The 15328-nt window shown below is 36.4% G+C and overlaps 2 protein-coding genes across 7 annotated transcripts; one reads left to right on the top strand and one right to left on the bottom strand.

Moving 5' to 3' along the window:
- Nucleotides 1-126: 126 nt before the first annotated feature.
- LOC124298085 (DENN domain-containing protein 1A) lies at nucleotides 127-8773 on the top strand. Of its 5 annotated transcripts, XM_046749673.1 has the most exons (16): nucleotides 127-397; nucleotides 884-1039; nucleotides 1144-1281; nucleotides 1467-1602; nucleotides 1682-1735; nucleotides 1815-2072; nucleotides 2369-2380; nucleotides 2719-2820; nucleotides 2941-3168; nucleotides 3249-3425; nucleotides 4779-4811; nucleotides 5012-5066; nucleotides 5136-5319; nucleotides 5442-5574; nucleotides 6484-7311; nucleotides 8161-8773. In XM_046749673.1, exons 1-16 carry the CDS (start codon nucleotides 381-383, stop codon nucleotides 8527-8529), a joined length of 2880 nt encoding a protein of 959 aa, XP_046605629.1. In that variant the 5' UTR covers nucleotides 127-380; the 3' UTR covers nucleotides 8530-8773. The 5 variants fall into 5 exon arrangements, with proteins under 5 accessions (XP_046605629.1, XP_046605631.1, XP_046605630.1 ...); XM_046749675.1 differs by lacking the exon at nucleotides 4779-4811; XM_046749674.1 differs by lacking the exon at nucleotides 2369-2380 and having other exon boundaries at nucleotides 128-397.
- An 840-nt stretch (nucleotides 8774-9613) lies between these two features.
- LOC124298083 (valine--tRNA ligase) lies at nucleotides 9614-15308 on the bottom strand. 2 transcript variants are annotated; one of them, XM_046749668.1, is made up of 18 exons: nucleotides 14773-15308; nucleotides 14442-14615; nucleotides 14218-14345; nucleotides 13957-14121; nucleotides 13681-13882; nucleotides 13319-13607; nucleotides 13129-13253; nucleotides 12894-13039; nucleotides 12601-12808; nucleotides 12322-12498; nucleotides 12129-12250; nucleotides 11899-12007; nucleotides 11559-11837; nucleotides 11132-11467; nucleotides 10686-10841; nucleotides 10380-10583; nucleotides 10016-10291; nucleotides 9614-9924 (listed from the first exon to the last, which is right to left on the bottom strand). In XM_046749668.1, the coding sequence occupies exons 1-18, from the start codon at nucleotides 14935-14937 to the stop codon at nucleotides 9706-9708; spliced, it is 3480 nt and encodes a 1159-aa protein (XP_046605624.1). In that variant the 5' UTR covers nucleotides 14938-15308; the 3' UTR covers nucleotides 9614-9705. The 2 variants fall into 2 exon arrangements, with proteins under 2 accessions (XP_046605624.1, XP_046605626.1); XM_046749670.1 differs by lacking the exon at nucleotides 11132-11467 and having other exon boundaries at nucleotides 14773-15304.
- Nucleotides 15309-15328: the final 20 nt, after the last annotated feature.

Here is a 15328-nt window from a genome sequence, read left to right as displayed (position 1 = left end):
AGAGGAACCAAAACAGTGGCGTCTCCGTTGGTAAAATAGATCGAAGTAAAAAAAAAATATGTCTATTTTCATCTCTAAGAATGGTGACTAATCCATGGTATTTGATAAATGTGGGTTGGGGCGACGATCTCCATCGCGTACATTTTCATTGACAATAAAAGTGATAGTATATGGATAATACACTCTCTGACGTCTGACTCAGATAGGCTAGTCGTGCGACGTGAGTGAAATGTCAGAAAATTTAACTGGAGTGCATTTGTGATTAATCGTAAATAGTTCACCGTCAAGTTCACGATTAATTTATATAATGTAGCGCAATGCTCTCACAAATACGTGGCAAATATTCCTACTGAACAAATTTTTCTCTCAAAAACCGCATAATGGGATCCAGACTGAGGTATTAAGGTTGTTCAATGTATATCTGTTTCCTTCCGGCCGTCTCTTTGATTATTCACCTACTCTCAAATACTTCACAAACATTTTAATTATATGCACAGAATAGAGAAAGATTCAATTTTTTACCAAGGTCTTATTGAGTGCGTTGAATTTTCACTGCCTCCACATTTGCCGACCATGAGAGCAGCTCTAGAAAGTTGAAAAAAAAATCCTTACAAAGCATCCCTGAAAGTTTATATATTGTGTCAGCGAAACGTGCAATAATTTTTTTTCCTCTTCCCACCTCCTTAAATGTCGATGTAATCTTGTTTGTGTCGGTAAATTTCCTTTGGAAAAAGGAAAGCAGATGTGCGTTGGGACGATGGCAGCAATCTAAACATAACCCTTCTTTTGAACTGTTGAACAGGAATTCTTTTATCTCAATAAAAAATTACGAATCTACAAATAAACACCCATACTCTAATTTAATGGTGCTTTGTTTCTCTAGAGAAAATGTGCGACACCTGTTCGAGTGTTTCTGCGAAGTTGCTGCGCCTGTTGCGGACAAAGATCCCTGGCTACTTCAGAGGTTCCCTGAATCATTTTCCGAAGAAGAAATACTTAAATCTGTTCCTAAATTTGCGTACCCTTGTAGTTTCGAAAAGTAAGACATTTTTCTGTTACACCTTGAATATTTTTCATTACTTCATCTTACATTCTAAGCACTAAGGAAAGTAATGTAATTTATGTAAAAAACCATTGTTTCAGCGTTCTTGTTCAACACTTTTCATTTGTATTGACGAGTATCGATTCAAAATGGACGTTTGGATTTTGTCGACACGATCCCAAGACGGAAACGGCATTAGTAATTTTGAGTGCCTTGCCTTGGCACGAAACATTTTACAAGTACGTTGTCATCTTTTTTCTTCTGTCGAAAACAACATTGAGTGCAAACATTCTCATTGTCAGATTTTCCTTGATATTCGATAATTAAATTAGAAGTAGACAGAACATTTTGTCTACGTTTGTCAGTACTTGTCTTGCATCCTCCGATCTTACCATGTAATAATGGCAAACGCTTTCTTGCCCAGATTGCTGAATCATATTGCGATCATAACTGCAAGCGGCAAAGATGGAGATCTTTGGAAATTCCTTCAAGATGTTTATAGCAAGGGTGTTCCTGCTCCTGGAGCTTCGCTCACCATTCCTCTTCCAGATCCTAGTGTTGTAAGTGCGAATAATTGAGAAAACTTTTATATAAAAATATAATAACCTCAGTCAATAATAAGATTTGTATTTTTTTCAGGTATTTGTTTGTCAAAGCCCAAAACAATTTCAGTTGCCTAGTATACCGGAAAATGTGAGCACATATTATCTAAATCTTTTGCTACTACTATTAGATTTACTAGAATAATGCATTGACCTTGTTTATATTTCAGAGAAATTTGACTGAGTATTATAGCGCCATTGATTCGCACAATATGATGATGGTGTTTGCCTCCATGCTCTATGAAAGACGTATTATATTTACTTCGAAAAGGTTATCAAGGCTGAGCGCCTGCGTTCAAGCCTGCAACGCCCTTATCTACCCGATGATTTGGCAGCACATATATATCCCTGTTTTGCCATTGGCTCTGATGGATTATTTGCTAGCTCCGATGCCTTTCCTCATCGGTGTGCCAGCACCCATACTTGAGGTATTATAAAATTTTTTTACTCAAACGGACGTTGATCATTGAAAATTTTTCTTTAGCATTCATTGCATCGGTATTTACTTCAGGAGGTGTGATAAATCGTACATACATGTTTTATGTAACACAAGTAGCACTTATCTAATTTATTGCACAACTCCACCTGAAACTCAATACCAGATACGAACTCAATGAAAAACGTACGAAACTTTTTTTCCTGTTAAAGCAAATCTGTATTAAATTAATTTATTTATTTTCATGAAAACAAACAAAAACAAAATAAAAAAAAAAACGTAAAAAAGGAGATACATTTAGTAAGTATCATAAAATTTTATTGTAGTAAATTTGAGTGAAATCCGAAATTATAGGGTTGAGGAAGAATCAGTCATTCTCTTCACAGTATCTCTTTATCTCTGATTATTCTTGTCTTGTTTGCAAAAAAATGCAAAGGAAATTTACACCAAATCAATTTTCTGGTCACAATTCAATTTAAAATTATAGTTTAGAGATAAACCAATAACCAAAAGTTGACCGATATATGGCCTTGGTGGTACAACGTCAACACATAATATTACCACGTCTGGCATGCGCCCATATTGATAACGTTCAAGGCAAACTTTTATACTCGTATTTATTAAAAAAACAATTTTAGAGAGTGCGTCAAAGCGATTTGGGTGAAGTAGTAATCCTTGATGCCGACAACAACACTATCCAATCCCCGTTTGACGATCTGGAGTCCTTGCCTCAAGATGTGGTAAGATTGTTTGATTAATCTTACACAGAAGGACATTGATTTATACTCATACCTATGCTATGCTACGAAAATTAACAACTTATTAGTTCAGGTAATGTAGATCATTTTGTTATTACTTAGATAATTAATCTCAGAAGAGCACTGCGTAACAGAGCTGCGTTGCTTGGCGATGGAGTGTCAAGGGCATTTCTACGCGCATTAGTTCAATTGACGGCTGGTTACAGAGAGGCTCTAACTCTCCAGCAAGGGGAACGTATAACGTTTGATGAAAAGGCCTTCGTAGACAGTCGGCCCTCGTCGATGCAACCCTTTCTTCGTAAAATGCTGGAATTACAAATATTTCAACAAGTGAGCATTGTCATTATCAAATGATTCCTTTCAGTTTTAGAGTTTTGCTTCAAACTTAAACCGACGTTCTGCTTTCTCAGTTTATAGAAGAACGCTTACACATGCTCAATTCCGGTCTCGGTTTCTCTGACGAATTCGAAATGGAGGCTCTCAATTATTCGGAAAAATCTGGGAGTAAATTTCGACAGCAGTATCGTGAATGGTCGTACGCAATGCGTAAGGAGGGCTCTGCATTTTTTCGAAGCGTCAAAGATAAGGTCAGCTAAATCTGTATTTTTAACCTTCTGTTTTAATTTTATTGGTACACTAGGGGCTTCGCCCCTGCGCGCTTCGCGCGCCAACCCCACGTCGGCGCTCGCTTCGCTCGCCGCCGAGGTCTCTGCGCTACACGCCTCACTATTTCCTTATACTGTGTCTCTTTGACAGGTGAATTTATTTGTCCTGATTTGATGACAGGTCTGCAACTGTTGATCGGTTGTTTCCGATCAACCCGACATTGTTATTGGCTCCCTATGCAGGTCTGCTCAGATTGTTTTCGTAAACGAATCCACTAACATGTACAAAAACCCCGATGCCATGCATCCCCAATTGCATTTGGCGACTTATTTTGCTATAGTTATTATTTTCCCCAGAGTAGAAGAAATTCATAGCTTTGCTATAAGTAGAATTTCTATGGCTTCAGACAAATTAAAAACTCGTTATGATATTTGAGCGAGGGATATAAAATTTAATCACAGAGATTCTGTCTGGCTCTTTCAACCTCGAAGGTAGAAAGGACGGTGTCCGAAATTACAAAGAAACTGGGAAAGCCCTTCCTTAGTGGTTAACCGGATCAAGGATTTACAGGATCCAAAAAAACCTATTTCTTCTCTGATATAACTCTCCTCGAGTTCTGTTTCATTACTTCTGCTGAAATGTTTGCTAGTATAATATATTTGAAACGATACTCAGTCTCACCTCTGCGTGTCGATCTTGAGTGCCGTACACACAATACACCAGCGCGCGAAAAAGACAATTCCCGTCGGGATTCATCTTAATAATTCTCGTTTGCATGTTTATTTTTTGCGTGTCAGAAACAGATACCTATAAAAATATTTGTCAAAGACTGTCATAAACAGCCGATGACAGCTGTCAAAGGAAGTTTTTTCTGCTAGATGTTTTTTGTTTTTTTTTTTTTGGCATCTCACCCCACTGCCAACTTCATGTCTTTAGTATTGTTATTATAATCTTTTTTATACTATTGTTATTATAATCTTTTTTACCAGTTCATTTGTTCAGAACTTTTTTATTAGATAGAGAGATTACAGTGTTGAGGTAAAGGAATTGCGGTTTCGTAATGCTTTTGTTTTACTTGCCTTTTTACTTATAAACATTTACATTTTCACATTCAAATTTCAACCCTCGCTTGTGGTTTTAGTGAAGCTTTAATTATAAATGTTCCTATAGTATCATTATTCGATTGCTCTCCGTTGTTTTTGTTCGGTGTTGAAAATTCAATTAGCAGCACAGAATTCTACGTCATGGTTCCACGGGAAATCATCAGAAAAAAGGTTGCTTGATGTATGTGTTTTTTTCGTCTGCTCACTGTTCAGAGCTTTTCATTTTTTCAGGCCAATCCCGCAGTCAAATCAGCTGTTAAATCGGTAAGTTAGAAGTGTGAAAACATTCGTTTAATAATCAGAAATTGTTTATTTATTACTACCAAATAGCAACATAATCTCTTGGTTAAATTATTTTTCTTAATTCATCCTATCTATTTTATCTCATGTATCAGTAAAAATCGTTTATATAACAATGAGATTCTGGATTGTTATGATTGTTGGTTTTTCAATTTTAATTACAGGTCAAGGAGAAGGGTAAAGACATGAAAACTGCATACAAAGGCTTACGCTGGAAAGGTAGTTATCCCTAATTATCCATTAAAGAGCGTTCGACGTAATTCACACCAATTTGTAATTTATTTTGAGGTCGAACAAATAGACAAGAAAGCGGCATGAGATACCAACAGCCCAGGTCAGCTCCAAGCTCTCCTACGTTGGATAGAAGACCCGTTGCATTTGCGTCTCCTTCGAAACCACCTGCCGGTTACACGGCAACGACTAGCTATCGAAAAGACCTTCGTTTCCGAAACACTGCTGTACCCGACACAAGGTAAGCTTTAAAATCATCACACAGTAACAATCGAAAATAATTATTTTCGTTTAAAATAAAATTGATTCAATTTAAGTAGATCTCTGTGAAAATTTTGATAGTAACGAATGCTTCTCTTACAGCAGGAAGCAATATTCTCCATTGAGTCCCAGTTCACCCGAGGAAACAGATTATCCACTTGAAAGGCTAGACATAGATCTGATGAACGAACTTCGAGATGTTATATATCCTAATACTCCACCTGTCGATAGAACGGTGAGTTTACAATCACAGATTTTTTAAATTAGAGTATCTTGATAAGTCGAATATTATTCCGCATTTGGTAAATTAAAACAATATTTTATAAATCCTGCAAATCATGTTATATTTGTCGATTTTTTGGTGACAGGAAAAAATAAAGAATTAGCACTTTTCGTTCCATTGTTCTTGTGTAATGTTCGATTTAAGGTGTTCGAAAGTTAAGAACGTGTTTATTTTAACGATTAACAATGTAAAACTAAAGAAAAACTATCATTTTTCTCTCTCTCTCTCTCTCGTTTCCTCCCTTTATGTGTATGCTTCTTTTTTTTGTATGTGCTAGTGTACCGTCATTTTTGCAAAATGTTTAATATACTAGTATCGTCAATATTGTCTGACTATAGCTTGTTTGCGCCTCTGATTTCTCTGATGAATGATTTGAACGACGATCACTTCTCACTCACTGCAATAGCACAACATTAACATCTATAGATATAATAAATTTTAAAGCATGTTATATGTACCACAAGATTGAATTAAAGTTGCACAGTCACACCGACTTTGTCCTCGTGTTCTCTTTCCTACAGTCTTAAAGTTTCTTGACTTTTTTTGATCTTTGTGCTGGTGTGATCGTGTAGGCCTAATAATCACAGTCCGTCAATCCTAGTACATTTCTTTCAACACTGTTTATTGTTTTTCATATTTAATTTATTAAATTTACAATATGTATGTTGATTTTTCATCAATAATTATCTCGAATAACAGCGCACTTATTTATTGTTTTGTATAAAACGAGGAAACCGATCAAACCAGAGAGACTTGATTTTATAATTGAATCCCACTTGAATTTTGATCTCCAATAATAATTGTAATAATAATGAGCACCGCATATGAATGGAAGTGAGTGTGATGTGCATAAACTTTCAGTTGAAGCCAGTGCGCAGTTTAGACAGCTTGAGGTCTGCATGGAGTGGGCGCTTGCGGCACGGCCCTCTTCCCTCCGACACTTCCATTGCCACCGACATTTATGAAGCCTCCCGTACTTCAGATTCCTTCTATTCCTCCACCCTAGAATCATCCTCGACTAGTTCCAATGCTCAATGCACAACAAATCACAAACTGCTAGAACCCGGCACGCCATTGAATTCTGCAACTTTTGATACCCTGCTAGATATTTCTGATACTTCAACTACTAATAGCAGCTCTAACATTAACGGAAATGACACGTCAAGTCCGTCTTCGATCAGATCTTTGTTCAATTTGAAAAATTCGGACAGTATTCCATTCGCTTCACTTGGGACCGAAGATCAGGCGTCCAACAGTTCTAGATTGGATAATCTTGTGGAGAAATCTACTCGCGATTCTCACGAATTTGTCAATCTGACCAATCCGTTCGTTAACAAAAGCATATCTCATAATCAGAGTTTGTTGGAACATGACGATGACCAAAATAAAAGTGGAGAAAATTCAAAGACTATAGCACACGTCGTGCAAGATTCGGAAAATTCTTTTCATCGTGAAAACCAATCTTTGTTACGGATTTCTTGGATTAATAATCTATTGGATGCTAATTTGAATATTACAGATCCTAGCTCGCAATTAATTGCTGACGATCCATTTGACACAAGCCAAATACTGAACCCTTTCCACCCACAGAACCCATTGTTAATTCATCCCATCAGCCTAAAGCCGAGTCCGACCAGCATTCAACCACTCCCTCCATTAAATAATCAGCATTACTCTGCACAGGCTAAGGTAAACATGAGTCATGTCATTATCTTAATCGATTGATAATTTATAGAAAGTTATTATTATTTTTTGCACAACTTATTTTTACCCATCTACTACTATTATTAGGTAAGATAAAACCTATCATTTTGCTTTTATTCATCAGGCTTCTTAATCGTTCCAAACTTTCTACAATATTGACTTAACTTTGGGTATCGATTTGCAATTTGGTAATTAATTCAAGAAACATGCCAGTTTAAAACTCGTGTTGCATAAAATATATTCTGCTCGTCATTTGCGTTTATTGAGAAGCCTGAAATATCAAGAATATTATTGAAAGTCGCTAGATTAAATATTTGATTTGCACTTGCAAGTAAAATTAGTGTCGTTGTGTCACCTTGTATTATTTTACTGGCACTAAATGTTCATAGATCCGATAGTAATATTATGCCGTTATTTTTTTTATACTACAATTGATTATGCTCGTGGCTATATTGACATGAATTTCACTCATCTTTTTTTATCGATTGGTGATCGAAACTGTGTATAGTTTCACCTGTAATTTAGTTAAAACAAAAACAGAGATAAAGAACAATTAAAAACAACCAATTACACAACGTCCAATGCTTTCGCAGCCTTTTTTTTTGTTTTGTTTTAAGCAGTGTTGTTATAAATTGTTTATTATTGTATTTTTGACCGTGTTCCGAATAATGCAAATTTTTACAGAGTCTGGTGAAAAATATCTTGTCTGTGTAAATTATACTGAGGATTATGCTGAGAGTATTCATAAGTAAACTTATGAAGATAATGCAATAACGAATTAATTTACCTGGTTGCAGAAAATAAAAAATATTTATCGTCAATATTACGTTTCAGGATACACCAGAGCCCCACGATTTAATCAGACTAGATTCAACGAATAGCGATGATGAGTTTGACCCACTTTTATCAAAGTCTGTAAAGAGTAACAGCGCCAAACAAATGACTCAGTCATTGCATCTTCCACAGATGGGAGAAGGTCTGACAAATCCTTTATATCCGTACTTTTTACCACAGCATAAAGCTAGGGAAGATCTTGATTTACTCCAGGAGTATGGTCTTGATTTTAATAAATTTAATCTAGCCAACGGCCCGTCTTCCGCAATGACTACATCGTGTAATCACACAATACAAGAATCTAGCACAACTGCTTCGTTAAATACAACTACTGTTAAGACACAGAATAATTGGACAAAATTTGAATGAATAAAATTTTGAGCGAAGTTTTATACATATCAAGATAGCGAATAATAATATTGATGATAATGATAATAATAATAATAATTGTAAATACGTGAATTATATTTGTTACTATTTATACGTGGATGAGATTGTGAATATCGTTTTGGTGTGAAAGGCGTAAGTTTGTTCGAAATTGGAATAGATGACGGAAATACGATTCTTTTTACTGTATAGAATTTGTCTTATAAATCGAAAGAGTACACTTTAATTCGTTTTATTGCAATCAATACGAAAGAACACAGGGTCAAAGATGAGTTGTAAGTTTAAATTTTCTGTAGGTATACACATTAAGGTGGTCCTTGCTTTAGATTTTTTCGAATTTTGACCAAAGTGCCCCCTAAATTGGTTCTAAATAAATTAAAATATCTTAGAAATATGTACCGAAATTTGAGTAAGAACGTGTGCAATTTTAAATAACAAACTTCACAACCCTTGCCAAAGAGTTTAGAGGTGAGATAGAGTTCCGTACTTTGGTGGGGGTTTTAATTCATTTATTTGGAACCAATTTACAGGGTGGCTGAGTCAAAATTAAAGATAAAGTCGAAAATAAGGACCACTCTAGCATATATACAGGGTCATTCATTAATTACCCAACCTCAGGTAAAATCTGCTGCGTCGGTCGCCTTTGTGGTCAGTATTTAATAAATGACCTTGTAGATACGTTGTACGTTTTATTTATACGAAATATTTTACAGTCCACTACTATGAAATCAAGCAGGAAAAAAAAATCTTGTTAACTTTAACCGTGTTACACGCATCATGTTATAGTTTATTTAGTTTCGAAGTAGATCCAATACTCATTTTCAGATACATAATTTAATTGTTATATATTATTACCCGTAAATTCGTTATTTTTTGTTTTTTTTGTAAAAATCCGCAGTTCAATAATGTAAAGCCTAATAAGAATAACAGGCCTGTAGATAATTTTTAATTTTAAATGCTCAAATAGCACAAATAATAAATTATAATAAAGAAGTTTATAGTATTCTTGGGATTTTTAATACAGTTTTATCGCAGCCCGAAATCGAGGATGAAATAAAAATAACGATTTCAATGTTTTCAGCGATTTGTTTTTACTTCATTTAATAAAGAAAAATCATAGAATTACATACAAATTCGCATCTAAGAAATTGGAAACTGCTATTGCATCAGCTGTAAAGCGTCCATTGCTTCTACCAGCCGTTCCAATTCGCCTTTGCTACTGGTTAACTTTTCCGTGTTTGCTAACTGGACATCCGCAGGAACTTTAGTGGAATAATCAACTGCCGACATAGCCTGTTCCAGCTTATTTATACTCTCTGTAAGTATTCCTTTCTTTTTACCAAGTTTTTCAAGTTCCTTTTTCGGATCAACCAATCCCTAAAATCACAAATTACAATGAATGTTATAGTTTTCAACATATGATTAACTTACGATATGGGTACAGTGATTTACATATTATTTTTTTCACCTTAAGTAATAAGTGAACTTGGATCTTGTCTGTCACAGGGATGATAACGCATCCGGTTGGAGCATTGTCGAGATAAATTATTGAGTAAGCAAGTGTCCCAATCAACAAAGAGTACGTCTTGACTTTTTCTTTGATACTGTCTTCCGTAGATGTGACAAATGCGTCAGTTTTAGTCTTGTTCGGTAAATTATATGTAGCTCGTGCGGATCTTATGGATTTAATAATTTTCTGAGCAATGTCAACATCCGCTTCTATGCCTTGATCCCTCCAAGGACACTAATGGAACAGAAAAATATACTTTCAATATTGAATCACCGTCGCTGCATTGAACAAAAATTCTCGAAAAAAAAATATCGTCATTCACCTCACGTTCTTCTGGATACGGAGCCACGCAAATACTTGGATAAATTAATTTTTTACGTGGTAAACGTTGGTAAAGTTCCTCTGTTATGAAGGGCATGAATGGACTGAGTAAACGCAATCCTATGTCCAAGCTTTTGAACAACACTTTTTGAGCTGTTGACTTAGTCTCTTTATTTCCACCTTGGAAAACAGGCTTCAGATATTCCTGAAAAATGAAAGTAAGTGACGGTTATATACTGTTCCACTGTTTAGAGCAAGTGATTGAAAAAAAGAAGAAATTGGTTGACATATGTTATTCAATTCTGACCAGATAAACGTCGCACAAATCGTACAGCCAGAGATTGTAACAGGCTGTAGTTGCAGCTGTAAGATCATACTGAGCTATTCCCTCGTCACAAACTTTCGCCGCATAACTCAACCTTGAAAGCATCCACAAGTCTACTTCTGTTTCATTTCCAGAGAGCTGTAAGATTTTTACTACAAGTTTATACACCTGTTTATTTTTTAATTTCAACAATAACAAAACACAATTTATAAGAACGAAAACCCAACATGCTGAAATGGTAATGTACACTGCTGGAAAAATGACAAAATTGTACTTATTTTCAGTAGAAAATAATCTAGAATATTACAAAAAATAAATGTTACAATAATTTTTAGAACGAAACTCAAAGTGCATCCCAAGCTGGAAATATTTTGAATACTAAACATACTGCAAACAATAATTGAGTAAACGCTATTGTCACAGCGTACCTGATATCCCGTTTTACGACTACTGCTAACGTTACTTTTAGTCTGTTGATAAACTTCTCCGTCTTCTGGGTGAAAACTGGATCTTTCATGTGTACTATAGCTTTTGATGTGGTTAAACCATCGTAAAAGATGTGGTCTATGCGAAAAATCAATACGCAGGCACTTCAACGTTTCATGAACCTTAACATCAGCCTGGGAAGGCGTGTATCCATTTATGTACGAATAATCTGCCAAGAAGTTATTTAGCGCGTCTTGAACACAATTTTCGTTTAGTGTGTGCTGGTACCATTTATAATCGCCAACGACATCCTCCGCGCTCGAAATCGCGCAGCGTTTCTAACGTGACATTTGCAATAAAATTTTCAAATACAAATTTTCCGCATTGATGTTTAATTGCGTTTGGAAACGTTTCATTCTCTTTCCTCACCTCGTCACTTTCAGCGTCGAATTCGAATCCATCTCCTAAGTACATCAGGGCGAACTTTGTCGCATTCCAAAGCTTATTGCAGAAAAATCTGTAACCCTGAACTCGCAAAATATCGAGATTGATGTCACGTCCTTGAGTTGTGTAAGCGCACAGTGCAAATCTCAATGCGTCTGTTCCGCACTCCGGAATTCCCTGAGGATAATCCTGCTTCTGTCCTTCTGTGGCTTTTTTAAGTTCTTTCGGATCCAAATTCGAATCCAATAATTGTTTGTGGAGATCCTGAAATAATATCTCAGTGTAATAAACATTGAAACGGTGCCAGAAAATTTTTCATACTCACCTCTAGAGATATTCCGTGTATCACGTCCATCGGGTCAATGACGTTTCCCAAAGATTTACTCATTTTCCTTCCATGTGCGTCTCTCACCATAGCATGTAAGAAGACTTCCCTGTCATAAGTAAAGAAAAATAGTATTTCTGTGGCGTTACGAGTCAAATTTTTACTAGTTAAGTTCATAAAAAGGTAAAAATTGAGAAGCGAAATTTTCACAAATTATACGCAGGACTTACTTAAATGGTAATTTACCCAGGAGCTTTCTACCAAGGAAAACCATTCTTGCTACCCAAAAGAAGAGTATATCATGTCCTGTCTCCAACAAAGTTCCAGGATAGAAAGCTTTCAATTCCTCGGACTAAAACCAGATTTGCACGAGATAAGGCAATGTGATAAGTTTGAACTAAATGGCTATGTGTATTCACATACTTCTTCTGGCCAGCCAAAGATAGAGAATGGAAAGAGACCGGAAGAAAACCAAGTATCTAAGACATCAGGATCCTGTTCCAGCTTAATATTATCAATGCTGACATTGAACCGGTTTGCAGCTTTTTCTTTCGCCTCTGCCTCTGTTCTTCCGCTCACCCAATAATTGTTGTCATTTTCCTGAAATGGTTTGTGCCATTCGAAATGGACTTCTCATTGTATACGTGAGACAAATTCGATCTTATTATAACTTCAGAAATTACGTTAAAAATGATGACTTACAGTTCCAGCTGGAACAGCTGAGTCCAAAATGGATACAAAATATGCTGGGATTCGATGACCCCACCAAAGCTGACGAGAAATACACCAATCTCTGATACCCTCCAACCAATGATTCCAAGTTCTTTTATGCTGCTCTGGAATAATCTTCAACTCTCCATTTTCAACAACCTTGATAGCATCAGCAGCCATTTCATCACACTTGACGTACCTATAATTGCAAGATATAATTTCGTGTATCAAGCTTTTCTTAAAGAGTGAAGAAATGTCATCAAATGTAGACAGGATTTACCAACCACTGCGGTTTCATTAGTGGTTCAACGACGTCCTTGGATCGACTACAAATTGGTACAACCATTGCATTGTCTTTGGTCTCAATATATAATCCTCTTTCCATCAATTGTTGCAGAATAGCCTTTCGCGCATCGAATCTTTTCATACCCTGAAATGATAGAAGCATGCACTAATCTCTCAACACTTCAACTATCATATAATTAATTTTAGTTTATTTGAGTTGAGGATGATAAGTACCGTGAATTTGCCATAGTTTCCGATGATATTTCCCGCGTCATCAAAAATTGTTATAAATGGCAAGTCGTGCCTCTTTCCAACTTCATAATCATTAGGGTCATGGGCAGGTGTTATTTTTACAGCGCCTAATTAATGCAACGAGAATTAAGCCAAGACGTTCTCTTTCAAAGTAGCAAAGATGATAATTTACCTGTTCCAAATTCCATTTCCACAAAATCGTCAGTTATGATCGGTATCTTTCTATCGCAGAAAGGATGTTTCACGTATTTACCAATCAGGTGAGAATAACGAGCATCCTTAGGGTGTACTGCGACCGCAACATCTCCAAGCATTGTTTCAATACGAGTTGTAGCAACCACAACCTTTTCATTTGAGTTTTCTATTTCGTATGCAAATGATACGAGAACACCAAACTCAACTTTCTCTTTGTAGCCAGGAATAGCGAGAAAAGTTCTGCCAGGTAGCTCCATTTTGTCCACCTTGGAACGACAATGATCAGTTTATTTATCACCATTGAGATGTAATAAGACAGGAAATAGGAACAATTGTTACCTCAATATCGGAAATTGCACTTTTCAACGTACAAGACCAATTCACAAGACGATTACTCCTGTAAATATCCCCTGACTCATGCAGACGTACGAAAGCTTCGGTAACAGCGCGGCAGAGTTTTGGATCCATTGTGAAACAAGCGCGATCCCAATCAAAGGAGCTCCCGAGTTTACGAAGTTGCTCATAGATTCGATCTCCTTTTCTGCAGATTTGTAGAAAATTATAAAATTAACACCTAGATACATCGTACCAAAAACCAGGTCATGTTGCACTCACTCATTTTTCCACTCCCAAACTTTTTCCACAAATTTTTCCCTCCCGATGTCATGACGTGTCTTTTGTTCGTTCCTCCATAATTTCTTTTCAACTACCACTTGAGTCGCTATTCCAGCATGATCACAACCCGGATTCCAAAGTGTCGTTCGCCCCTTCATACGATTCCTGAAGTTCGAATGGTAAATCAACTATGTTACAAGGAGGAAGGAAAAATGATTTGAACAACTAAAAAATATATTATAATAGAAACTATCGACTTACCATCGGGTAATTACGTCCTCGATCGCATTTGTCAGTGCATGTCCAAGATGTAAGGAACCGGTGACATTAGGTGGTGGAATAACCATGACAAATGTGCCTTTGGGATTTGTTTCGTTGATGCTTTTACGCTGGAAACGTGGTATACGATGAATGTGAATTGAATTCCTCTGCGTACGATGTCAGACACAACAAATTTATTACTGAAGGACTTTAACCAAACTTACTCCATATTCGGGTTTGAAGAAACCCTCGTTTCTCCACCAGGAATACCACGCTGCCTCGACAAAACGAGGGCTGTAGGCATCAGGCATCGGACAATTGACATCCTTCTTTTCCCCCTCTGGAGTGTTTATGGTATATAATACTGCTTGCTTGCTTTCCAGCTTTTTTTCAACCTTCTGCAAAACGTGTATACTTTAATGAATTTTTTTGTTTTCATGTAAAACCAAGGCGATCCAAGTATGTGAATGCGACAGGAAACCATATGGATTATGGAAACGTCATTGTTGCAGTTATCAATCAGGCAGAATTAAGTAAAGTGAATGCGAAAATTACCTCAGGTTTTTCTTTGGGCCTAGTTGGAGCAGTGGTTTCTTTTTTATCTAGTTTTTGTTTGAACTTCTCCAATTTAGCCAACTTCTTAGCCTCTTTCTCAAGCTGTTTGGCTGTCTTTGGTTTCGCAGCCTCTCCCTCGGCTCCGTTTGCTGCCGTTTCAACCATTTTTATTGCAAATTATTCAAAACAAATAAATAATTCTTAGTTTACGGTATCGCGTGTTATTCGCTGCCTCGCTGAAAATCCCCGAAAATGTCAATATTGAAAACTTAACCAATTACTCCGCGTGGCCTGCACGCCGTCTAGCTGATGTGAGAACAGAAAGGATTGCAAAAGCTGCAGGCGCAATGTTATGTGATTCGCTGTTTCGACGGAATCCATTATCAAGCGAGTTTCAAAAATGGGACAATTATTTGATTCTTCGCTAGCTAGGCCGAGTCGCACTGTGTTGTGTAATGTAATTCTTTAGAAATGAGAGTTTATACAGTTCCGTCTGAATATAGAAAGAAGAAAATAATTATATCCATCAGTAGAGTAACAAGGTGCACTGAAAATA

This window comes from Neodiprion virginianus, chromosome 2 (assembly GCF_021901495.1).
Source record: "Neodiprion virginianus isolate iyNeoVirg1 chromosome 2, iyNeoVirg1.1, whole genome shotgun sequence".
NCBI lineage: Eukaryota > Metazoa > Arthropoda > Insecta > Hymenoptera > Diprionidae > Neodiprion > Neodiprion virginianus.
The sequence above is the reverse complement of the archived record's forward strand: the minus strand, read 5'-3'. Positions and strand labels throughout refer to the sequence as shown.